This window comes from Leptonychotes weddellii, chromosome 5, assembly GCF_054177405.1.
Source record: "Leptonychotes weddellii isolate Sample4059 chromosome 5, ASM5417740v2, whole genome shotgun sequence".
Lineage (NCBI taxonomy): Eukaryota > Metazoa > Chordata > Mammalia > Carnivora > Phocidae > Leptonychotes > Leptonychotes weddellii.
The window spans coordinates 74414237-74441511 of NC_138373.1; the positions used below are offsets into that span (position 1 = coordinate 74414237).

General features: G+C 35.5%; 1 protein-coding gene and 1 long non-coding RNA gene across 4 annotated transcripts in view; one reads left to right on the plus strand and one right to left on the minus strand.

Moving 5' to 3' along the window:
- Nucleotides 1–13945, plus strand: part of LOC145721719 (C-type lectin domain family 12 member B-like) — a 19646-nt gene extending 5701 nt beyond the window's left edge. For 2 of the 3 annotated variants that reach the window (XM_081821187.1, XM_081821188.1), the window contains 4 exons: nucleotides 3952–4050; nucleotides 5574–5786; nucleotides 8842–8948; nucleotides 12096–12506. In XM_081821187.1, the coding sequence (XP_081677313.1) occupies nucleotides 3952–4050; nucleotides 5574–5786; nucleotides 8842–8948; nucleotides 12096–12260 (584 nt within the window). In that variant the 3' untranslated portion in view covers nucleotides 12261–12506. Of the gene's footprint in view, nucleotides 1–3951; nucleotides 4051–5573; nucleotides 5787–8841; nucleotides 8949–12095; nucleotides 12507–12930 lie in introns of those variants that run through there. The other variant, XM_081821189.1, reaches the window with a different exon arrangement.
- Nucleotides 3551–16904, minus strand: LOC145721720 (uncharacterized). Its single transcript, XR_014145574.1, has 3 exons — nucleotides 16851–16904; nucleotides 5749–5884; nucleotides 3551–5009 (listed from the first exon to the last, which is right to left on the minus strand). It is a non-coding gene; the product is annotated as an uncharacterized LOC145721720 (long non-coding RNA).
- Between the last annotated feature and the right edge of the window lie 10371 nt (nucleotides 16905–27275).

Here is a 27275-nt window from a genome sequence, read left to right on the forward strand (position 1 = left end):
CCTGGGTGGCTCAGTTGGTTAAGCGACTGCCTTCGGCTCAGGTCATGATCCTGGAGTCCCGGGATCGAGTCCCGCATCGGGCTCCCTGCTCAGCGGGGGGTCTGCTTCTCCCTCTGCCCTCTTCCCTCTCGTGCTCTCTGTCTCTCATTCTCTTTCTCTCAAATAAATAAATAAAATCTTTAAAAAAAAAAAAAAAAGAGCAAAGATGCTCCTAGGGCTCTTATCACTTAAGAATTTATAAGGGTTGAGGATCCCTGTGTCAGGAGCAGGGTCAAAGATCAAGTATTAGAAGAAGAGATGCTTGGGCGCCTGGGTGGCTCAGTTGGTTAAGGGACTGCTTTCGGCTCAGGTCATGATCCTGGAGTCCCGGGATCGAGTCTCGCATCGGGCTCCTTGCTCAGCAGGGAGTCTGCTTCTCCCTCTGACCCTCCCCCCTCTCATGCTCTCTCTCTCTATCTCATTCTCTCTCAAATAAATAAATAAAATCTTTAAAAAAAGAAAAAGAAAAAGAAAAAGAGATGCTCCTAGTGTTCTTATCACTTAGGAAAATATCAGGGTTTTAGAAGCTCTGTGACAGGAAGCAGAGCACATAGATAGATACACATATAGATACAGATACAGGTATAGATATATACCCTATTATCTCACAGAGGGTAACTCGGTTGTATGAAGTGGGGGAGAAAATATGGGGTGAGGGGAGTCTATCTGAATCATATGTAGACTTTCAGGTACTTTTTCAGTTTTCAGGCTTCCCCCACACCTCCACTTGGAATGATAAGGTAGGAGGTTATCACCAATTTACATACATTTGGGATTCTTTTTTTTAAGATCTTATTTATTTGAGAGACAGAGTATTTATGTTGGCTAATTGAACATAATAAAAAAACAAATGAAATGAGTAAAACATAAAAAAATATTTTATTTATTTATTTGAGAGAGAGAAAGAGAAAGAGAGAGAGCACCAGCAAGGGCAGAGGGAGAAGGAGAAGCAGACTCCCCGATGAGCAAGGAGCCAGATGCAGGGCTTGATCAGGAACCTGGAATCATGACCTGACCGAGGACAGATGCTTAACCAACTGAGCCACCCAAGTGCCCCTACTTTGGGGATTCTTAAATGAGAATCAGCACATTTTTTCTGTTTTCTCATTGCTGATTTTGGTTCATTTTCCCAGGGCCCACGAAGTTACTAGTAACTTTTCTTATCCTTCTTCCAAAATGCATTTCTGTGGTTTCCTTTCTCCTCATTATTTTGAATCTATGCCTTCTTTATCCTCCTTTTATATTTTATTAGAATTTTTAGGAAAAAAAAAGGTAAAAGAATGAGATCTATCTGTAAGATTAATTCCAGACTGATTTTTAATCAACATCTCAGTCAGCCCAAATGCAATTTTATTCTGCCCTTCATTCCCATTTCCTACTAGTAAGTGCCTCTCCTAAATGGAACTAGAAATAGGAAATATATTGGAAGTATGTCTATGTCCAAAACTCTTATGGGGTTTCAATGAAGAGAAGAGGTGATGCACTTGTTTACCTCTGTGCTAGTTAAGAGCCTGGAGATTCACAGGAAAAAAAAAAAAAGGCTTAGGGGAAGATTTGGGCCTCTTTCATCCTTGGGAAAGGTCCTAGTCTCTTGAGATTATTGAACTCCATAGCAGAAAAGTTGTACCAACCTTCCTATGTGGTCTTACGAGGACTTGCTTATCTTTCTGGTCTCGGACAATTCAAATGTAAACTGAACGGACAGGCAAAAAAGGTCCTCTGTAATTCTAAATCAGAGAAAGTACTAGACTTTATATCCAAGAAGACACTGGACCAGATTTCTCCCTTTTTATGGAACATAGAACAGCTTGTCCCCTAGCATGCCATTGACATATAGTGGAAGAAACAAGTATGCTTTCCACTACACATAGGTTTGACGCTTCTCAAAGTATTCCAAATCTTGATCTCAAACTCCAGAGTAAATAAAACTAAGGGAAAACAAAAATAGCTGTTGATTTTAGGGGACCCAGAGGCCAAAGGAGAAAAAAAACAAAGGTCCCAAACAGGTAACTACTAGTAAAATCAAATGCCTGAAAGAGACAGATAACCAAATTAAACAACCAGCATAGTAAGATTATTTCAGACATTAAATTATGGAATCAAAAAAATTTTTAATTGAAACAACATGACTTTGACAGCAATAACTTCAGCAGATGAGTTAAAAGAAAGAGCAAAGTTCATTAAGGCCCAATAAGAAATTCTGGAAGATCAGATAGAAGAAATTATTCAAAGTTAAAGAGATAATGAAAATCATAACAGGCTTGGATAATTTATCCATGTGATCCTATATGTAAATAAGAGTTCATAAAGAGGAAAAAGAACAGATATAAAAAAGGAAATAAATAAAGAATAATTAGACATCTTCTAGTACCAAATACATATGGAAGGGAAAAACAAAACAACTGCCATTCACCTATCTTGAATTCAGAACAGATATAATTCATCCATTCTAACAAAATAAAATGTCATCATACACTCCATCTAAGAAAAATATTCAAGAAAATTTCCAGACATACAAGGAATTAATCAGACCTCAAAGTAAGGGGAAATTTAGGTGTGAGTCAAAAAGTAATAGCTGATGATGGAATGACTACAATGAAAATTATAATATGAAAGTGCTAAATCATTTTTGCAATGAAATAGATACACTGCAAGAGAAAGTTAATAATAGTCTAGAACAAATTTTACTAAACTGTCACAGTAAAACCCAGTGTTAGGAGAGAAGAGGTAAGGGAATAAAGGTATAAAAATCTAGGTTGGAGAGTCTAAATTTATCTGTAACAAAATTACAGATATTTAGAATATAATGCAAAGGAAAACATTTCTTTTTGGAAACAGCTAAAACTATGAAAGAAAAATTTATCACCTCAATTTTTCATGATGAAAGGAGAAAGAATATAATAACCCATCTTAATGTAAGTATAATAAAAATCACAAAAGAATTTAAGAGAATTGACAAATTTAAAAGCTTAAATCAATAAATAGAAAAATTCTGAAGAAAAAAATTTAATCTGAAGACTGGTTTCATTAAAAAGAACCTAATAGCCAAATTAAAGAAAAATGGAGAAAGCAAAATGATCAGATATTAAGTTAGGGACACCTGCGGGGCTCAATTAGTTAAGCGTCCACCTCTTGGTTTCAGCTTAGATTGTGATCTCAGGGTCCTGGGATCAACCCCAATGTCAGGCTCCCCACTCGGTGGGGAGTCTGTTTGTGATTCTCTCTCTCTCTCTCTCTCTCCTTCTGTGCCCCCCTGCCCCCATGTTCTCTCTCTATTTTAAAATAGTAAATAAATAAATAAATCTTTTAAAAAAAGGATTATGTTTAAATATGTAACTAAAACAGGGGAGAGAATAAATTTGCATAAGAGTATAGCCTATGCAACTTCTTGGCAATAAATTTGATAATCTAAAGGAAGTAGATGATTTCCTAATAATATATTAAAGAGAAAACCTGAAAAGATCAATCATCAGAGAATGGATTGTAAATCATATTAAATATTAGATCTCAATATTAGCATAGAAAAATTAGGAAAGAACATCCATCAAGTGTCCAACACTGATTTCCTGGAGATGGGAAGGATGAGGAAACAGCAAGATGGGGAAGATAGGAGGGGGAAAAACACTGCTAAAATATAAACGAGAGAGTGTCCATGAAAGTATCCAAAATATGTCCTATGATCACATTTACTTGGAATTATGTGTTTTCAGTGTTAGCTGTGAATGTAAAGATGTATTGAAGTTGGCTGAACATAAATGAGGACCTGGTTGACTTTGCAAGCAATTTTTTTCACTAAAAAATTTCCAATACTCCTATACTTAAGGGGCAGGGGATGGAGAGGGTGAGGGAAAAAGGAAACAATATAAACTGTATTGCTTCATGTCATTTTTCTGAATTGGTGCTTCTTCATAGGACATAACACTCAGTCAAAAGTGTGGTGCACTGTTGCTTTCATTTCGATAACCGTGAACCTGGTGGTGTTGGCTGGACTGGGGAGCCTGGGCCTGATGTGTAAGTTTCCACTTTTCTCTGAGCCTGTCAATTGATTCTATCAGGCATATTGCAAATGAATCCAAGTCCTAAGACATATCCATATAATATTTCCAGATTAATAGAGAGGAAAACATGTTTCATTACTGTAGGACCATATCATATTAGTCATTGTCTTGAGGATATTTTAATATCAAATTCCCTCAGTGGCAACTACTCATGGCAGAATCATGCTAAAGATAGGAATGTAAAGCCTATTTTTTTCTAGAAATTGTGAAATCAATACAACAAAAATACAACTAATTATAGCCTGAGAGTGTTCATGATGATTTCCTATGTTTAAAGCAAATTCTCCATTCTCCATGTATTTTCAACTTGTCCAATTCATTCTAATTGCAAACATCCTTCAAAATGGCATTATCATACTTGATTTTTTTTCCTAATTCCTTCATTAATAGCCAGTTATTTTCTCCTAGGAATCACACCAATTTCAGGTGAGTATGAGCTGGTTTCATGGTGCTGTCTTTTGAAAGATAATTTATCCCAAATGATTATTTTTTTTTCCTAAAACTTCTATAACTGTTCTTGACAATAGCATAGTAATTGGTGGGCAGGGTTTTCTCCTCCAATATAATGCAGGCTTCATAAGGGCACAGACTATGGCTTATTCATCTTTGGTATTCTTTGACTGAATGAATGTGTCAAGTGAATAAATGAGTGAGTTCATGAACAAATAAATAAATAAACAGAAATGAGTAGGCTTTTTAATATCAAAGCTGAAGTATCTTTATAAGAAAAGGAAAATTCTCAATCCACCCTTATCAGCAGTTTGTTCCACATTTAAGAAAAAAGGGAATCTCAAGTACTTTAAAATATATTTTCTCAATAAAGATCTAAAGCATGTACATTGCCAAAACTTCAAAATATAAAGAAGGACAAGAAACTAAAAGCAATTGGTATCTGCCAATGGGAGGTAAAAGCTATTAAAATATAAAAACATGCATTAATATCTTTGGAATCATAGAGTAGATATCATTTATATCAATATTTTGTTTAATAATTTAAATACTCTTATAACATATTACTTAACATTTTTGAGTACTAATGTTTTCCCAAGCTTTTCACATATAAATTATGGTTATATCTGTCCAAGAAACTCAAATTACAGCACATAGGCTCACCAGTATGTTATGGTACCTCCTAACCTCACAAATGTGAGATTATTATACATTAATTACTGAATTACATCATCTTTTATTTTGAAATCTCTGCTTCCCATGGATCTTTCTTGTTTTTTTATTTTTAAACATTTTTGGGCATTTCCCTCAATAAGGAACTAGTGCTCTATTGAGTAACATAAAACCTTTTTATCTCAAATAAATTTTCATCTTAAAAGTACATACAGTTAGTATTTTATACATATGTAGATATCATTTTAATATGAGTATTCCATTAAATTTTTAAATAATCATTGTGATATTAATATAATTTATTAGAAAACTTTGACTATGTTAAAGTCATTAATCTCCTGATATGAATTATAGATTACTGGAAACTCATCTTCAACAACAGAACAGCAAATGGTATTGAACAAAGCAAAATACAACAGTTGGAGGAAAATCTAACACTATGCATGAGTATGTATAATAATGCCTCAAATGAGCATATCATTTTCAAAAATATAACACCAAACACATTAGAAGAGCTGAACAACTTTACCTTAGAATACTGTGAAGACTTAAAGAAGAAGGAAAATGGTGAGTGAAATGGTCTCTTGTTTCATCTAGTCTCATCCCTAACCAGGTTCTCCATTTTTCCCTAGACATTTTACAGGGTTCGAAATCTTGAAATATATCTGAAATAAAGAAAACATGGAAATAGAGTAATCATTTACAAATTCTTGTATAAAAAACATTTTTTGTCTTTTTTGACTGAGTTTCTTTATGTTATGTTTAAATATTATTTTATCAAACTAATCTTTCTCTCTCTCTCTCTTTTCCTCTATCTTTCTTGGGTTAGATTCAGTTTGTTTTTTAATTCCTTCTTTCTTCTTTTACACTCACATTTTACATTCTCATTTTAATGGAGTTCAGCTATAATGGAGTTTAGCTGGTATATGGGAGATAAATGTTCTGTCTTCTTGCATGTCTGAAAAGATTTATTTTGGGTAGGTATAAATTCAAAGGTTAAAAATTAATTTCTTAGTGAGTATTGAGAGTTGCCTCACTGTTTCTAGCAAACAATGTTGTTAAGAAGTCTGTTCTCAGTGTAATTTCATCCCATAAAAATGACCTGACTTTAGCTTTTTTTTTTTTAAGATTTTATTTATTTATTTGAGAGAGAGAGGAAAGAGAGAGAGCACAGGAGAGGAGAGGAGGGACAGAGGGAGAGGGAGAAGCAGACTCCCCACTGAGCAGGGAGCCCAACCCGGGGCTAGATCCCAGGACCCTGGGATGATGACCTGAGCAGAAGGCAGACACTTAACGAACTGAGCCACCCAGGCACCCCTGACTTTAACTTTTAAGATATCTTATTCATTTTCAGGAGCTGAAATTTTAGGGTATTCTGGGTATGAGTGCTTTTTAACTGCTGTGCACTCTGTGGGCTTCTCAGTCTGAAAGTTTATGTCTTTTAAATTTAGGAAAAATACACTCTATTACTTCTAAGTTCTATTTCCTGTTCTTTCCGTGACTTCTCTTCAAATGTTCAGATTTGCAGATTTTCTCTTTTCCTCTGTATTTTCTTTTTTTTTTTTAAGATTCCTTTTTAAATCTTCCTGATTATTATTTCAACAATCATATTTTTAATCTGATAAAACCTTACATGATTCTTGAGAGTTCTGGTTTTTGTAGCATCCTGTTCTTGCCTTATGTTTATAATATCTTTTGGAGTCCTCTAAGTATATTAATTAGAGGGGTATTTTAAAATATCACTCTCCTCTTTCCTAAATTCATTTTTGGGCAGGAGGGGGCAGTTTTTTCCTTTCCTTTCTATCCTTTTCTTCTTCTTTTTAAAATATTTTTCATAAAAATTCTCTTTCATGTGCAGGTGCTCCTATATACCTTATGATCCTTGCTGAGAGAATAGATGGTTGGTGTGGGTTGGCTCCATTGTTATTGAAAGAGGATAGTTTTTCCATTAGATCTCTTTGAAAGTGACAAATCTGTCTGGATAGTTTAAGGGTGGAAGCCCGAGATGGAGTGTATGAACAGGCAAATTTCCTTTTCAAATGCGACTGGATATAAACGATAATCACAACAATCACAGTGGAAACCTAGGCTTTTCCAGACAGTTCATCCAATTTCTTCAGAGAGGAGCCATGTTCTTTCCCCTCCCCCAAATTCTATACCTTCTCACTGATTTTTCTTCCCTCTTTTCTTCACTCTTTCCTTTCTTATCTTCTTTCATTAAGAAAGAAAGAAAGAAAGGAAAAAGAAAGAAGAAAGAAGAAAAGAAGGAAGGAAGGAGGGAAGGAAGGAAAAGAAAGAGAAAGAAAGAAAGAGAAAAAGAAAGAAAGAAAGAAAAAGAAAGAAAGAAAGAAAGGAAAGAAAGAAAGAAAGAAAGAAAGAAAGAAAGAAAGAAAGAAAGAAGAAAGAAAGAAACTTCACACTATGTGTCAACACTTGGGAGACCTTCAAGAATATTAAGTCTTATGCGCAACAGTAATAATTATCCCTTGTCTTGAGTAACTCATGGTATGATAGAAGCAGACAACTAAACAGAAAATTACAATTCAGTGTAATAAGTGTTCGTAGACATAAATATGTAATACAAGAAACAATATAGTTGGAAGAAACAGTTGAGATTGGGTGGGGGTGTAATATTCAATGCTGGGAGTGGAAGCATATTGGGATAAAATTGGTGACGGATAGCATGGGGTGCTCAGAAAATTCAAGGTATTCAAAGTGAATGGCTGACCGGAAGCTAAGTGAACTAATAGATAAGATTGGAGTGTCATGAGTGTTCCCACAGATAATGGGGAGGGTTTGAATTTTCCCCTGAAAGCTGCAGAAAAATATTGGACCACTTAAAGCAGAGTCTGATAGAAAGATCACTGGAAACAAGGAGGTGATCAGGTTTCTGTAAAAAAAAAAAAAAATTAGCAGACTAGAGATAGACTATAGTCTTGTTGCAGCAATCCAAACATATTGAAGTTTTCTCTCAGTGCTTTTAATAATCCCTTCATCATTTTTCTTCCTCTCAACTATGATTTTCCTTCTGTCTTCAGATTATTCCAGATCCAAATCCCATTCTATTTCATTATTTATTTTATTTTTTTTTAATGGAGAAGTGATACAGTCACATTCTCATCACCTCTTACCCATATTTCAGTAACTTCCTAGTTCCAGCCTTCCAAGCTTCTTCCATTAAACACATCCTCACACTGTTTCCAGATCACTCTTTAGAAAGCCTCTGACCATATCACTGGAATTTACGAAAAGCTTACATATATATATATATATATATATATCACAAATTAATTATAATTTCCATTTTAATTCAGTGGCAATGAATAATTTATATAATAATTGTAATACAATGGCTATTGATGTGCATTATAAGATTCCTTTGAGTTAATACAGTTTTATAATAAAATAGCCATTCCATTTCAGATCCCATTCTCTTCCTTCTCTCATATTACAAGCATTCATAACACTCAATATGTAACTTTGGTTAGTCATTTCAATAGGTAATGCAAATGGTTGTAAATTCTGATATATATGCTAATTTATAGTATATCTGTGCATACATATTATGCTTATGTGTGTATCAGTATTTTATCTTTAAAGACCTTCCTCATGTGTTTTCCAGATGTCAGATTTCACTCATGTTCGGAGTCATGTATGTGGTATGGAAATGGAAGCCAATATCATGACCGGATGAATATGGACAATAAGACAAATTGCAACCAAACCCAGGTCTGTGTTATGATTTGGGGGACATCTACAGAAAGTTTTTAGTATTGTTAAGATACAAGTAAGGAGAATTTGGGTGACAACCTTAGTCCTTGGCTATTCCTAATAAATAGCCTTCATGCCCTTTACTTTTGCCCGCCCCCCCACGTTTGAGCAGAGTTATTGGGGAATTCTGCTATCACAGGTTCAAATGGCAAGTATGTACAATTTTAAGAGTGATCGGTCCATGAGACCTATCACAACAGGTAAGCTAAGGAACTTTATTTCCTTGGTATTTCTTATTCCCTGTGTTTTCTGGTTCTTGTAGAATCAGAAAGGAGAGAGCAATGATTTATTTCCAGCTGTGAGGTGTATTTTAATTGGCCATTGATACAAATTAAATCATGGCATTCTCTTCTCCCTTAGAGTTGTTGTCCACTGATGAAAAATTATACTCTCAGACATAATGTACTTGGCACAATCCTGCATATGACCTATCTTATCATTACATATCACTACCCTAATTAATGTTATTAGTTAAAATGCAAAGAAACAAATCAGGTAAATGTACTGCAGTGCTCATGATTATTTTGCTGTTGTTTTTCTTAATATTTGAGTGTAGAAAAAAATACCACATTTCCAACTGTAGAATGCTAAAACCCTTACAGTCCAGCACAATATGTTTGTTTAATGTATATATAGCATGCTTCAAACAACCAGATTTTGTCATTAGCATTTACTTGAATGTGGTTCATGCCTCTGTGATTTTTGCCTTTTATAGTTGTATTACCTGAATTATTATTCTGTCTCTTTTGAACTCGATTAATCCAATTAAGTTTTCAAGTTTCAGCCTCATTGCTTCTTTAAAATTTTGCTTCCATCACACGAAACTCAATTAATATCTTTCTCTTTCATATTCCCACAGCATTACATTTTTAGTTAACAGCTATGAGTGTGTATTTGTTCTGCTAGAGTTTTAGCTCCTTGGAGATAGAAAACATGTCTTGCTCATTATTGTATATCCGCTTATGATACTGAAAACACCTTAAGCCTGGCTGAAGTACAAGTTTTTCAATATCTTGATTTTTTTTTAAATTGGGGTTTTTTTTCTGTAGGCAAAGGGAGTACTTAGAATGTCATAGAGGAGATTTTTCATGATTTTAGCATATTATTTTGCTAATTTACGTTTTTGAGAAAAGAGACATCTGAATCAAGAGAAACAGTTAAAAAAACAGTTAAGGAATTAAGAAAAAATAAAATTGTTTCATGCCACAACCTAATTAGAGATGAGGTATGAAGGGAAGAGCAGACTATGAGAATTTTAAGTTTTTTGTCTTGAATTTATTCACAAGGAAAAATGATCAGTTATACGTATGGTATTTTTGTGTTTGGGACTGATATTAAGTGCAAATTTTAATAGGTCAAATTTATGGTGCTTGTGAGAATGACATGGACATAAAATGCCTTTGGGGTTGGAGCTGAATGGGAGATGACTGTATTGAAGATTTTAAAAATTTGCCCACACATAATTTTATTAAACAGTCATTATCAAATATTTACTAACGATTACTATGTACTTTTACTATGTACAAGGGGAATTTGAGCCTGGTAAGTTTTGATCTATAGATTAGGCGATAATATCCAAAATAAATTAGTAGATTAAGAGAAGAAGAAGCCAAAGGATACAATCCTAGATATCCACACTATAAATGGGGCAGGAAATTAGGAAAACTAGCACAGGTGTTTAAGAATAAGTGAGTAATGGGGCGCCTGGGTGGCTCAGTTGGTTAAGCGACTGCCCTCGGCTCAGGTCATGATCCTGGAGTCCCGGGATCGAGTCCCGCATCGGGCTCCCTGCTCAGCGGGGAGTCTGCTTCTCCCTCTGACCCTCCCCCCTCTCATGTGCTTGCTCTCTCTCATTCTCTCTCTCTCAAATAAATAAATAAAATCTTAAAAAAAAAAGTGAGTAAAGAAAGAAGGGGAACAATAGAAGGTGTGATGCCATGGGAGCTAATGGAGAGAAGCGTTTCAAGAATAATGTAATTAACACTGAAAACACCTCCAAGAGGCTAAATAATACATACAGGTAATGACAAATCTTATTTATTATATGCCTACTATAAGTCACAAACTGGAAAAGATGTTTTATTTAAGAACAAAACAATCTGCAATATTAGTTCCATTATATCTAAATTTCAGGTTAGGAAACTGAAGTTCAGAGAGGATAAGTAAATTTCTTAAGGTCACATGAATAAGTAGCAGACCGAAGACTCAAAGCCTGGTTTGCCTACCTGCAAAGCCCAAGATATGTTTAAAAGTAAAAAGTTAGTTGACAATTAAAAAACGACTCTGGCAAGAATTTTACAAATGAAGTAATATGGGTTACATACTGATAACATTATTATTCAAAAAAATATGGCTTAAGTGTTTACTCAGGTCTGCAGCATGGACTACATGCTGAGGATATAACAAAAATCCATACCCTTATAAATCTTAGAGAAGCTTATAATCGAAGGTGAATCGAGACAATAAATCAGTAATTAACAAATTATTAAACTGCAATTATTATGTTACATATACCAAAAAAAATAAAAGTACTCAAAGGAGATAGTTAGAAATGGCTTGAAATCCAAAGGACAAAGAAACAATAAAATCAAGTTTAAACTCCAGATTTTCTCTTAAGCATCTTGAAAGTTAATGGAAGATAAGCTATCTTTTATATCTCAAGAAAAATTTACAGTACCAGAAAGAGTGGGCCCAACAAAGAGGGAAAGATTTAAAGAGTAGGATAGAGATAGGTAAATTGGAAAGGAGTGGAGGGCCTCATTGGAAAGGCTAGTCCTAAAGGAATGGGAACCCACTCCACAGTCAATGTGGAACCTCTGCCTATACAAGCATGGTGGTGTCTGGAGGAATGGGGACTTAGCTCATCTGATGACTTCTCCTGTTGCCTATCATCTGCTCAGTGTTAGAGTGTGAGGGTGTTAAAAGGAAGCTTGAGAAGAATAAAGGTTTTAAAATTCCACTGAGGGAAAGGCGACAAGGAAACAAGAAATGAAATGATTATTGAGTGGAATCTTGATGATATGAATCTGATTCTCTGGCATTTGAATTAGCTCCCATTGGTACAAAGGAGCAGTAACTGATGTTTTTTGGTTTGTTCATTTATAGCTGTCCTTTAAATGTCTTCCATCACCTTTCCCCTGGATGGATCTGAATTGTTCTCTCAAGAAGAGAAATCAGGAAGAAGAAAGGGTTTTAAAATTTTGCGTTGTGACATGTGAGTTAACCTGTCACTTGCTTCTTGTCAATGATAAAGGAAATCCAGTATGTTAATTTTGAAGATGTCTCTCTGACAGCCATCCTCCATATGTGGTCAAAATGTATCAAAAGAAGGTAAAATATTTCTGAGAGCATTTGCCTGTAGCTCAGGCAGTTCTTTTTCAGCAAAATATCTGTTCAATATAGAAGGTGTTCATGGATTTGAGAACCCAGAAGGTAGAAATTCAGAAACTCTGTTATGCTTCCCTGTCCTTCTTTTCACACTCCTGGTCTACGCTTTCCTAAGGCCCTAAGGAATGGAGAGAAGTTACAAAGACAAAGTCAAATCAGGGTCAAGGATATTACCCTGTGTGATACAAAATAGAATGGGAATCAGCATAACTATATGATTTGTTGTCCAAACCTGAACACTTTGAGAATAAAAGGAATCACTATTGATAATTACATTAAGACACCAGGCATGAATCTGAAGTGTCCTGGGCATACCCAGATTTTTCAATGACCTCTTGGGTGGAATTGTCAAGGAAAGACCCAGAGGTAGCTTTGGGCCCTAGACAGTTGAGGGTTCTGGTGAATCACCATAGTTATTTTCACTTTGGTCTCTTTTAACTAAAATAATCTGACAAGAAAAGAATAAGTTTTGGCAATAATAGATTGGACTCTTAGGTAATTGTTTATTTTTCAAACTAAAGCACACAATTCATTTTTTTTTTTTTGGTTACAGGTGTGACCCCAATAAATATGTCAACTGCTGAAAACATGTAGCTTTCAAAGAAAATGAAATGATTGGAAAATCTAATAACCCTAGTAGTTATCATTTGTGAAAATAAAGTAGCTAGATCAAATTTTTAATTGTAGCTAAATGCAAACACTCCTAGTTTACTGTAATAGTGTACAAGATAAAGATGACCATGTAAGCTGAAACTTTGGACAATCGATCTCAGAATCCAAGAGAAACATTTTTGATTGTTTTACGACATTTAAAACTTTTTTTTGTCAAAACATTAAAAACTTCTTGCCATTGTTAAATGTGTAGGGAAGTGAAAAAAAAGTAAAATAATATTATGTATATGTTTTAATTTAAAATATTAGAAACATTGAGGATTAAAGTGGTTTCTCTCATTTATCAAGAGCAGCAAGAGGAGTGCTACAACTCCTTTTTGTGACAGAACTTACGATACAGATTGAACATCTTTTCCATGCCTTGGCAACTTGTCCTACTTCTAAATTAGGATCAGCTTTTAACTGTTTAGCCTTTGTGATGTCAAAGACATGAAAGATTTCCAACAGTTCCTTTAATGTGAAGTTTTTTGCTGGCATCACTTCCTGAAGGCAGCTTCATCTCCTCCAGCACAACTCCTTTCCTCATTTGTGCCAAGAAATTGTCTTCAGGAAGTTCCTCAGTTTTTCAGGAATTTCAGAGTCCTCCGAGACTCTGAAATGATGGTGGTATCAATTTTCTCATGGTCAGCTATTTCTTCTTTTTTATTATCTTTTAATTTTTAAAAAATTTTTTTGTTATTGAAGTATCATTGACAGCTGTTTTGTCTTTAACTCTGTTTCAATTCAATTCACATTCTGCAAAGTCATTTGCATGGTGTGGAAAAAGCTCTTGTCTATTATAAGGATATTCTGTTACCTCCTGCCAAGATGTTTGAGTATTTTCAGCTTACGCTTTCTATACTATTTCTTCTAAAACTCAGCTAAATAAATTGCATAATCTCCAGTTGGGGTATCAATAGTCTACAAGGTTTTTTGTGTTTTTTTTATTATGTTATGTTAATCACCACCCATTACATCATTAGTTTTTGATGTAGTGTTCCATGATTCATTGTTTGCATGTAACACCCAGTGCTCCATTCAATAGTCTACAAGGTTTTAAAAGCTTAAATAACTCCTTAGATTAATGAAGTTGTATTTGGTGGTATAACAAATTTTCACATTTTATCTCAAGACCCTACGAGAATCAGTAGAAGTGCTTTAGAAGTTAAATTATCTTGTCTAAAGTATCTCCACAACTGAGAAGCAAAGAGGGAAAACAACTGTATGCTTTACTAACAATATGTAAATGGAATAAGAGGTTCTCAGTGACCAATCATGGACAGACCTTGAAAGAAGAGACAAGAGTGGTCATTTATCATAATGAGCATCTGTTACTTATGTAGCAGGAATGTTTGTACTTTATGCAATTACTCACAATATATTGTAGTAAATGAAAACTGAACTATGTTGTTGGGGGACTGGTGTTATTTAAGTGAACCATGATCACTGAAATCTGTGCTATGGGAACCATGGAAAACAAGAACTATCTGTGCTTCCAATACAATTTGTAACTGCATAATTTGAGTACCTCCGTTGAATCCTGTAAATTATAGCAATTTTTAAATTCAGTTAATATCTACCTTAATTTTGCTATTATGTTTGTATAGGATACTGGATATAGAAATAATGACCTTGTCTCTTCCCTCAAGCTGTTCAGCGTGCACCTATAAGATATTAGTAAAAAATCATTTCTTATTTACTTTTAACTCAGATGTTATGCAACTTGGTTAAAAATGCTTCAGTGTTTTTTGCTTAAAAACTACTTGATTTCTCTTTAGCTTTCTTTTTAGTAGCATTCATTCTTTGTGCTACTACAAACTTCATATAAATTTCATGTTCCTGGAAACTTAGGCAACTGAGGACTTCTAACATTTACTCCATAATCATACTTCCTCTCCATGTTTTACTGGATTAGCCTCTATTCATTTCCTAAGTATGTCTTTCTGGATAATTATATCTGGTATCCTGACAGATAAGGGAAAAATTTTAATAGACTTAAATAGCTACTTCTGATTTAAGAAGAAGCAAGAGAAGGTGGTGGAAGAGGAGAAAAAGGGGAAAACTAAGTGAATTAGAATGGTAGACTATTTCCTTAATATGTTAATGATTATATATGTAAAATTACCACCAAAATGAAACAAAATAGTGATTCTATGTATTTTGTGTTCACCAAAATGAGTTTATCGCCATTATTATTTAACACTGTCCCAGAAGGCTAGCAAGTGAAACAGAGAAAAATTAAAAGATTAGCGACAATTGATTATAAAAGAAATTCTACTTTTAGGAAATTATAATCAAAGTAGAGTGACGAACAAAAAAAAAAAGAAGACTGTATGCGTAAGGCTATGCCTAACAGCATTGTTGGTTCTCTGTAGTAAGAAAAGTAGCAGTAACTCAAATGTGCATCAATAGCTGACTAGTTGAACAAACTTTGTAAATTCATACAATGAAGTAATATGTCACTTAAAAGCAATGAGGAAGAGCCCATCGCTTATGTGGTGTGAGGTTATTTTCAAGAGATATTATTATAATGAAAACAGCAAGAAGGAGAACAATGTTTATAGTATGTAACTTTTTGCTTAGGAAAGTGTGGAGAGGACTACAATTTAAATACAGACATACATACACACATACATATGGGTACTTGTTTTAGATTTTTTTAAAAGAAATAATTATAGGACAAACCACAACTAATAAAAATGAAGGAAAGGGATAGGAGATTATAATGAAAGCTAGATTTGCATTATAGTTTTGATTTTAGACCTATAAATATTTTATATGTCAAAATTAAAAAGGCAATTTCTAAAAAAAAAGGACCAAATTTAAGTAAATAATCTTAAACATATACCAGTTTTGCAGCATAAGCACCCAGACAAGAATTATTTTAAGTGATATTAAAATAGAGTATTTGATTGTATCTCCCTGGTGAGATAGATCATAACAAAAAAAATGAGAGAATTGTGAATTTACTGAATATTTGCCAGTGAGAGGTAAGATACCAAGATATATTTTGTCTGGCAAATTGGCATGATTGAATTTTCTGGGTATTTTAGAGGAAGTAGGGCCTGAAAGTTAAGTCAAATTATAGAAAGATATGTTTTCACACATTATTTTTTTCCTGTGGAAATTTGATTCTGCTGCATTTGCAAATGCAATCTTTCAGAATCATAAAAGACTAAGATATTATTACCACATGTGCTTCATTCTAGTCCTGCTAGGATAATTTCTTATTAGGAAATATGTTCATAGAATTGATTCTACTACAAGACTTGTGATAGAACAAAACACTTTGTTATCTTCAGGACTACTGAAGTGCCCTTCAGAATAGCAATAACCACAAAAAATACAACATATTTATTACAATTTTGCTCACCAATTAATGTGGTGGGTTTTTCCCCATATCACCAAGCAATTGGACACCAGGTGGGTGTCCTACAATTCAACTCAATTCTGACACTATCTGCCCTGAGATATTGTCAGATCCCATAGATTAAGGGCTCAGTGCCACAAGATTGCCTCCAATCCAGATGCTAATTGCAAGCCCGGGTTGTTACCTATGCTTCTGATTGACTTGCTGTAAATCAAAGGTTGCCTGGATCCCTTTCTTGGGTTCCATTAACTTGTTAGAGTGGTTCACAGAACTCAGGAAATCAGTTTACTTACTAGATACCAGTTTATTACAAAGGACATTAAAGGATACCGGTCAACAGCCAGATGAAGAGATACGTATGGCGAGGTCCCGAAAAATGAGCTTCTATTCCTGTGGCATTTGGTATTTAGGGCCAGGCACAGTGGCAGGTGGAAGCTTTCTGATTTACCAACCTGGAAGTTCTCGAACTCTTTCTTTTTGGGTTTTTAAGAGATTTCACTGCTTAGGCATACTTGATTAAATCACTGACCATAGGTAGATTCAACCTCCAGCCTGTCACCCTCCCCGGAAATCATAGGGTGGGACTGAAAGTTCTAACCCTCATTTCACCAGTTGGTTCCCCTGGCAACCACTGCTCCCCTCCCCCACCCCCCAGCCCAGGGGATTTCCAAAAATCATTTCATTAACATAACCTCTGTCTTGCAAGTCCTGGTTGAAAGAGACTTGTTATGAATAACAGACACCCATTTCTGGGCTCTGAGGTGACTTGGTTTCAGGAAGTGAGGACAAGAGACCAAATGTTTTGACAAAAGATGTTCCGTTGCATTTATCACCTAAGATTAGGAGCTGTAAGCCCGAAACTGTAGATGGAAGACTAAAATATATATTTATTATAAACCACAGTATCACACTTGAAAATAATATTCATGAAAAACGTGCTTTAAAAAAACTGAAAGTTTCTGGGGCGCCTGGGTGGCTCAGTCGTTAAGCGTCTGCCTTCGGCTCAGGTCATGATCCCAAGGTTCTGGGATCGAGCCCCACATCCGGCTCCCTGCTCGGCGGAAAGCCTGCTTCTCCCTCTCCCACTCCCCCCACTTGTGCTCCCTCTCTCGCTGTGTCTCTCACTGTCAAATAAATAAATAAAATCTTTAATAAATAAATAAATAAATAAATAAATAAAATAAAAAAAACAAAGTTTCTAAAGACACTTCCAGTTTCTAGTAATAAATGGCTACTCTAGTCATAAAAATCTGAAAAATATTAAAAGCTAACTAAAAATTGTAAAATTCTTAAAAGTAACAGTAAGGGAACTTCAGTCATACTTAAGATCACCAGTGATCATAAAATTACCAATTAAGTAAGCAATTTTCAATCCTAGAGCATTTCACACTATGGATAACTACAGATAACTCATGTCTCTTTGAAATTCTCATTTTTAACCTCACTCATGGTAGTCATACTGCTTTACTGACTACTTTTCTATGTCTTTGGACTTCTCCCTCTCTCTCTCTCCATCCAGTCTTTCCTTGAAGTTCTATTTAGACTTTCTTCTTTTTACAAGTGCTATTTTCTTAATATGTCAAATATATTAACATTTATTTAAGTGGGGATGAAGCTCACATCATTATCTCAAGCAGTCCTCTCTCCTAACATCCAGAGCAAGCTTTTTATCTACCTAATTAAACAGTTTTCTCTGGTTAATCCAAAGGAGCACCAAACTAAATAAAGACAAGTTTATTATACCAACTCTTATTTTTTCAGTGTAAAAATATAAGAAGCATTGTTTCCTACCTCAATTTTACCCCCTCCTGTAGCAAGCCAAATAATATCTAATTTAGGAACTTTATTCTATTCTTGTGTATCTTATCACATTCTCCACTTTAGCTTATTCTAAATCCTAATCATCTCTCACCATTAATAATGCAGTTTTGCATGTTTCCTCTATCCTAACTCCCGTTTATTAGATTAATCTTTCTTTAAAAAATCAGAAAATTTTAAAACCCTAATTAATGTATTTCATTAGATATAGCTTAATTTTTAGCAAGTTTTATAAGGAGTACCATGACATCGATACACATAGAACTATGCCCAAGCATATTAAATTATATAAATGTCCATGATCTGGACACAGGAGCCTCTTACTCTTATGTCTTTATGCTATTTGCATAGGAAACCATCAGTCTGAGATAACTCACACCTCTGTAATCTTTTCAGGTATTCCCTATTTTCCACCTTATATACAACTCTAGTGTAATATAGTTTTGATTTTAGGGTGCTGGGCTAGCTCATTTGAAGAGCATGTGACTCTTGATTTTAGGGTTGTGAGTTTGAGCCCCATATTGGGTGTAGAGATTACTAAAAAAATAAACTTAAAAAAATAGTTTTGTTGTCTTCCATCCTTTTGTCTCCTCTCCCAGAGCATCCTGCATATCTGGCATATAAAGCTCTCAATCATATGGAAAGAAACAAATCTCCAGTGCTATTATGTACCACACTCCTTCATAAAATAAGTTCCTATCATGCTTACTTTCCTAAAGCCCACCAAATGGATATCTTACCTCCAAGCCTTTGCCTATGCTGCTCCTTGCAACTTTAATACTATACTTTATATTTGCCTGATTAATTCCTAATCATCCTTCCAAACCTAGTGAAGGTGATTTAATGTTAGTGGAACATATCAAAATCATATGGCCAATCAAAATAAACTTAAGTCACATTATTAATTAATGTTTGAGAAAAGATACAGAGTGATGATCTCTTGCAATAGCAATAGATAGAAAAAAAAACTTTACTATACTTCATTTTTAATTTTAAATAAAGAAAGAAGATTTTTAAATATTTTAATTTTACATATCTACCTTCCAACCATCCCAATTCAGGCAAGCTGTTTGTTGATTACAAACAAATACGTAGATACAATTTTGTTGTTATTATTTGAATTCTTAAGAATGGGAAATATAGAACATGCATTTAAGTTCAATCCAGAAAATGTTTGCTATATGTTTGCCTTACTCACATCTAGTAAAGTCCTTTAGAAATACTTGTTTCTCAAAGAATGGTTTTGAAGACAGAAGAAAGACACTGACTCAAGGTATTGTGAAATTTGGGGGACTTAGCACAGAGGATGTCTTTGATGACTCAATCTTTTTCTCACACCAAATACCTTCATTTTGTCTGAGGAAATTCCCTTACAGTATGCATACAATTTAGAATAAGCAGAGAGAAGAATGAATATTTAAGGCTAGATTAAAGGGGAATATGAAAACAAATTTTTGCAAATGAATTTGTATTGCTTTCAAATACAGTAAGTGGACAAAATAAATTTTCTTTGGGGTACTAAAAATGCAAAATTTTAATATAAAAGATTGGAAAGAACAGTTTTCTTTTTCTTTTTTTTTTTTTTTACAGATTAGAAATACTTATATTAAGTTTTCTATTTAACATCTCATTCTCAATAGATCAAATATTCTGCCATGGATATATTTTACAGAAAACTTTTGCACAGCTGTTCCCTAAAAGCTATATTTATAATCTTCATTTCTTACTTTACAACTATTGCAATTCATACATTTTACTCTACATTTCTTAAGTAGCATCTTCTACTGTACACTCCTTAGTCCTATGTTAAGAGTCATGGGCTTCACATAGATATAAAATCCAAGGATTCTATCCTATTCATGACTGCTTTAGCAGAGCTTGGAAAAGTTTTTCAGCATAAGAAAAAATAATTTTTTCTAAGGAGTTGGGTGATGATAGAATTTTTTAATGATACTAAGTTTTAGTGAAGTGACAGAACAAAACTGACCTCAGGGAAAGTAGAAAAATGTATTTCCCATAATTAGCTTTCATTTTAGACCTTAGCCTTTGTCTTAAATCAAGACTATCCTTCCTATTTTCATAAAGAATAGAATAAAAGGAAAAGGTGGAAGAAGACAAAGTGTGAAGAATTACTGATGAGAAAGGTAATTACAAGGCCAACCTGAAATTTAAATCACAACTAAGGATGGAAGCGTAAGAAGTGAAGTTTCTGAACTTTGCTGAGGACCTGCAAAAATAAGAAATAAGATCTGAAAAAATTCTGTAGTACAACAGTAAATTAAATGGACAAAAATCCCCACACTCTGTATTTTTAAACATTAAACATACATTCTCCCAGTTTATCAATCATGTATTAATTATTTTCTATGGTGTTCTTTGAAAAGAAATGCTTAATGTTGCATTTTCTCTAATATTTTAATTTTCTCATTTAGTTTGAGTGTGAAGTTTAGCTTCATGTATAATGCAAAACTAGGAACTACCTCTAATTTTACACCTTTATTGCTGGAATTCTATGCATGTTGTAATTTTTAAGCATTACATCAAAGGATGGAGTAGCAGGTGATATTAATGAAAAGATTTCATTTGTATAGCATGTGACATTAAAAATGAAGTTTTAGGTATTTTCTTCTTGTAAGTCTTACATGAATCTTATGATTTGCATAGATTATCATAATCATTCTCACAGTTAAAGGGAAGAAATTGAGTTTCACAATTTAGGTTTTATGCCTAAGATTGTATTTAATACACGATGAAGCCAAGATATGTCTTATGATTCAATGTTCTGTCTTTTTCCCACTTTACTACATTACTATAGAATTTACAGAATGGGAGTTACTACATATCATTCCATGATTCCATTTATTCAATAGAAGTGAGGATGGTTATTTGTTTAGAAAGTATTTGCTTAAAAGTTTATAGGACTCACTCAGTTGAAATTCGAACTTAGTAAAATGATGATGTATCTCCTGGCTTTTTGTTATTGGTTACAAAATGTCTATACTTAGTCGAAAGAATAGAGGTTAACATAGACTAAAAACCTCAGTAATAACATAAGTGTATTACATGGGGATACAAGATTAGTTTCAGGGATATTTCAGATGAAAGGTAGGTAAAGCCTTCGAGTCAAGAATCTGGAAAACACTTTATTGCTGTCTCTACTTCTCAATATTATTTTACTCATTTGCATACCAATTTTGTATTCAGCCTTTATCACCAGACTGGAACTGTGCTTTCAAATGACATCAATGATTTCCAGATTGGCAAACCCATGTCTATTGGTATTAGCAGTACATTTACCTAATTTTATAAAGCATTATTGATCAAACAATCTGTGAATCTCTCCTACCTTTCTCTTCTTTTTTATCACTTTTTTTTTTTAAAGATTTTATTTATTTATTTGAGAGAGAGAGAATGAGAGACAGAGAGCATGAGACGGGGGAGGGTCAGAGGGAGAAGCAGACCCCCCGCTGAGCAGGGAGGCCGATGTGGGACTCGATCCCGGGACTCCAGGATCATGACCTGAGCCGAAGGCAGTCGCTTAACCAACTGAGCCACCCAGGCGCCCCCCTTTTTTATCACTCTTTACTGGTTTTCTTTCATTTTCTTTTTTTCAATTATTTTGCATTCTCCTTTTTTGGCCCTTCAAATGGTGTGCCTCAGAGTTTTAACATATTCTTTGCACTTTTTATTACATATTTTCTCTTGAAGTCTTTATCTTTGTACATGGCTTTAAGTACAAAATACAGGCAACACTCAAATCTTTATTTTTTAGCCAAAAATAAACAGGCCAGAGTAACAGACCCAGATGAGGAATACATTGCTTCCCAAATGCAGAGAGGCCCACTAGGCCTTCTGCCTCTTTTTTGGTTGTAGGAAAGGCCATACGCAATGATTAATCTTATCTCAAAAGAGATATTTTAATATGCCTTACACCAATGGGTCCCTAGAAATTTCACTGAGAAAGAAGGCCCCTGAATTTTTGTCAAATTTTGTCTGAAACTTGTCAAACTCTCTGACACACAAATGTCTTACCAATAAATCGAGTAATTGCTACTTCTTGCTCATTAGGTCCAGTCCGCACAATGTCATTAATGTAATAGACCATGTGGAAAGGAAAGGTAATCAATATTTCTGCAAACGAAATTATGCCATGGGCCTTGAGAATTGATATGCCCCTGAGGTAGAACAATGAAAGTGTATTACTGGCTTTGTCAGCGAAAGCAGATTGCTTGTGATTGGTCTTATCGACAGGAATGGAGAAAAAGGCATTTGCCAGATCAATAGCTGCATACCAGGTACCAGGGGATGTACTGAATTTGCTGAAACAATGAAACTGCATCTGGTACAGCAACTGCAATTGGACTACTCATCACCAGATGGTTACAATAAGCTACAGTCTTTCTCTAAGATCCATACATCTTCACAGGCCAAATAGGAAGAATGAAATGAGAATTACCACCCCTGCAACTTTCCGTTTCTTGATGATGGGTGGCCCTAATCTCTGCATTTCCTCCGAATGTGATATTGCTTTTGGTTTACTATTTCCTAGGTACAGGCACTTCTAGTAGCTTCCATCTGGGCTTTCCCCACTGTAATAGCACTCACTCCACAAGTCTGGGAACATATGTGGGGATTCTGTCAGCTGCTGAGTATATCTATTCCAATTGTACATTCTAGAAAAGGAAAATAACCATTGGATGTGTTTGGAGACCCACGAAGCCCACTGTGAGAGGGCTCTGAGCTAAACTCCATTGATCACCTGACCTCCATAAGTTGCCACTCTGATAGGTGGGCGACAGGGACATCTTGGGTCTCCTGGAATTAGTTCCAAGCCAGCGTCCAATAGTCTTTGAAAGTTCTGATTATTTCCTTTTGTGCAATGCACAGTTAACCTAGTAAAAGGCTGTAGGTCTCATTGAGGAAGGTTGGGGAAAAGATCAACAGTATAAATTTTAGTCAGTGTACCAAAATCCTTCCTCATGGAGACCCTTCATTCTGGTTGTGTAAACTGGCTTACGTCTGAGAATAGACTGAGAAACGTGGCTCTATGTTTCGTGGTTCAGGTTAGACTTTTGTTCACTTGATCTAGAACTTTTCTGCTTATACTGATCAGATGAGGATGTAGTAGCCTTCCTATCTATTTCATTTCTGGGAACACCATAAGTAATTGGCCAATGCCACAGGTCCACGTAAGTCAGAGTATTCTGATGGCTGGCTTGGCTCTGCGATCCGTTATAGTAACCACAGTCATCTTGCCTTTGCAGTTAAATACTGCCTTGGCCACTGCCACCTGGGATCCAATTAGCTCCATTGCATCTAGGTTTCCCAATTCAGTGACTGCAGTTCCTACTGTAAGTAAGCCTAGTCCACAGAGAAGAGTGATTTCAGAGTTCTTCAAAGATGCTGGGGGTTTCCCTCACAAATTGATTTCTCATGGTGAAAGGTATGCCTTCTGGACCCTCCCAGTGTGGGTGAGTAGGTTTTAAATAACAAATCCACTCTAACATTCCAATCTCCTTCAGCTTTTCAGTCTCTTTCTTTACATTAAACCAAAGCAGTTCTAGTATTTCTAACTTGCTCATGATGGGCCATCTTTTTGTTCATGCTTTAGTCAACCAACCAAATTGTTAGAGCCCTTTCTAACACTCCAAGCTGCAATATTAGTTGCAGAATCTCTGCTGAGTGAGCTCATATTAACAAATTTGGCCTGACCCAAATTCATGTTCCTTTCACCTAATGGTGAAATCCCACATCCTTAGTATTCATTCCCACACATGTTCCCCAGATTTCTGTCTGTATAAATCAGAAAACTCAAGTAGTTCTTTTGAAGTATAGCTCACCTCCTCATGGGTCACACTTTGTACATCCACCTTTTGGGACCTTCTGGGACTTGAGTCTTGTTATAAGTTTAGAAGTAAAGGGGAACAAAAGGGAGCTACTGAGGATATTCAGAATTGTCTTGCTCAGCAAGACAGGGAGTCCATGAAGTTTCCTCAGCATTGCAGTGATAATCTTCTCAGAAGGAGGTAGAGGGGCTACTCCCACTGGCAGTGAAAGGCTGCTCCTTTTGGGAATGGGGAGATCTCTTCCAGTGTCAAAAAAGACTCATCAGAATTTAGAGGCTCAATATCCCCAGCTTCATCAGGATCTTCCCACATGTCCCCATTCCAACTTTCAGGACCCCATTCCTCCCCAGTTAATACTCTCACTTTAAAGTAGATACTCCATGAGACTGGGAGTTCAATTTCTGTAGTAATTCAAATGATCATAGGATGAGATTCTAGGTTTGATTTTCAGCAATCCCAACCCTATAGCTAGGGGATATAAGGGTGTCTTTCATGACCTACATAAAGTTTTTAGATCATTTATGCAGCTTCAGCTAGGAGCTCAAATCCCTGAGCTAATGGTTTTCTTTCCCAACTTTGTCCAGTAGAAACAAACCAGCCAGTGTCATTATTATCTGTTAGTTTGCCAAAAATGTTTGAAAGTATCGTAGTCACCCAGCTTCTTGCTTTTTTTTCTTTCAAGATTTTATTTAAATTCTAATTAGTTAACATATAGTGTGGTATAGTTTCAGGGGTAGAATTTAGTGATTCATCACTTGCATATAACACACAGTACTCATTACAAGTGTCCTCCTCAATGTCCGTCACCCAGTTGTCCCATCCTCCCACCCACCTCCCCTCCAGCAAACCTTGGTTTGTTCCCTATTGTTAAGAGACTCTTATGGTTCTTGCTTTTTTAAGTGGTTGATTATGAGTACCCAGGGGTGATGTTTTGCATATCTATTGCCAGATCACACCATGGACCATCAATGCCCTCCTTACTACTATTTGGGTGAGCCTGGCACCTGGGTCCATGACAGCAGGCTGGAGCCTGGGTCTGTGGAAGTAGGTCAGGAGTCTGCATCCATGGGGACTCATTGGAATGGAGGCAGCCCAACACCAGACTTCATGACAAAGTCAGATGTTCTCCTCTCTCCTGCCTCCATGAGAGAGCTCCCAGGTGGAGGGGGTTTCTCTGGGTACACACTCCCTGGGCATGGGGAGGGCTGATGTGTACAAAGTGAGACTGTCCTTCATACTCCCATCAGTGCATCATTTCTTATTTCCATGTGTCCTCCAGTTGCTGTAATCTCTCACCCAGATTCTATAACTCTTGTGAAGGTGTTTTTATATGTGGATGGCTGTCAAATTAGTGTTTCTGTGAAGGGATAAAAAACCTCCTATTCTGTCATCCTGCTGATGTCTCTTTCTCAATTTAATTCTTTTTTCTTAGATTTATTTATTTATTTGAGAGAGAGAAAGGGGAGAGGGGCAGAGAGAGTACATCTTCAAGCAGACTCCGCCATGCTGAGCATGGAACCCAACACAAGGCTTGATCCCATGACCCATGAGATCATGACCTGAGCTGAGACCAAGAGTTGGATGCTCAACCTACTGAGCCACCCAGGTGCCCCTCAATTAAATTCTTAAGGAAAGATTTTTTTCTAAAATATTTTAAGCTAACAAGTTTTGTGATTTAGGCACCTGTCATAGATTAACCACTACTGACATGAAGCTGGAACTAAAAATTGCTTGCTATGTTTCTCTTTCTTTTGTTCCTTATCTCAAATAAGGATGTTTCAGTTATGTGTCATGTCTGCTAGCCAAATGGGTTTAAAATGAAATATTCATGAGTTCTGAGAACATCTTTTTTTTTAATGTTTTTGGAAATACAAGTATATCATGAAATTAGTGATTGAGTCACAAGCTGCTGTAGTGATATTTTATAAATGTACTGGTATTCTCTGGTGAGGATACTTTTTTTTTTAATTTTTTATTGTTATGTTAATCACCACACATTACATCATTAGTTTTTGATGTAGTGTTCCATGATTCATTGTTTGCGTATAACACCCAGTGCTCCATGCAGTACGTACCCTCTTCAATACCCATCACCAGGCTAACCCATCCTCCCACCCCCTCCCCTCTAGAACCCTCAGTTTGTTTTTCAGAATCCATAGTCTCTCATGGTTCGTCTCCCCCTCCGATTTCCCCCCCTTCATTCTTCCCCTCCTGCTATCTTCTTCTTCTTCTTTTTTTCTTAACATATATTGCGTTATTTGTTTCAGAGGTACAGATCTGTGGTTCAACAGTCTTGCACAATTCACAGCGCTGGTGAGGATACATTTTTTCAGTATCCTGTTTCCTTTCTTAGTAAAAGGGCTGCTTTTCAGCTGTTGAAGATGGATCCTATGTTCTAAATGCTAACCCTTCCCTCTAGCTGGATCAGGATATAATAAAAACATAAATGAATATATTTTTGTAGCTTTTTGGATACTTCAGTGTTTTCATAGGTCTGCAGGTTTGTTTTGGTAGAGAAAGGAAGTTCATACTAAATTTCAGTGTGTCATCATATTTTTGGAACATCATATTTTTGGAACCATTTTTAATGGTGTCTTATTTGGGCTATGAAATTACTTGTGCAACTTCACTAACTCTGTTGGTTTGATTTTGAATGGCCTAAGCACAGTGTTGCCTTGAAGCAAAATAAATAAATAAATTAATTAATTAATAATAATGTAAATAAATAATAATAATAATAATGTAATGACATGACCCGTTTCAGAAGCTTCTGGACATACGTAAGTAGTAGTAGTTGCACATTCTGAAAACCTTTACAGAATTAGTCATGAAAAGTTTTGTGAGGGGCACCTGGGTGGCTCAGTTGGTTAAGCCTCTGCCTTCGGCTCAGGTCATGATCCCAGGGTCCTGGGTATCGAGCCCAACATCAGGCTCCCTGCTCAGTGGGGAGCCTGCTTCTCCCTCTCCCTCTGCCTGCTGCTCTGCCTACTTGGGATCTCTCTCTCTTTCTCCCTCTCTCTCTGTTGAATAAATAAATAAATAATCTTAAAGAAAAAGAAAGGTTTTGTGATACTCATTAGAGGGCTGTCTAATAAAATCTCAGATGGGTTTTAAATGGGTTTCTTTCCCTGTCCATTTTTGCCATTCTAACTGGTGTAAGGTGGTATCTCAGTGTGGTTATGATTTGGATTTCTGTGAACCTGGTCACGTAGC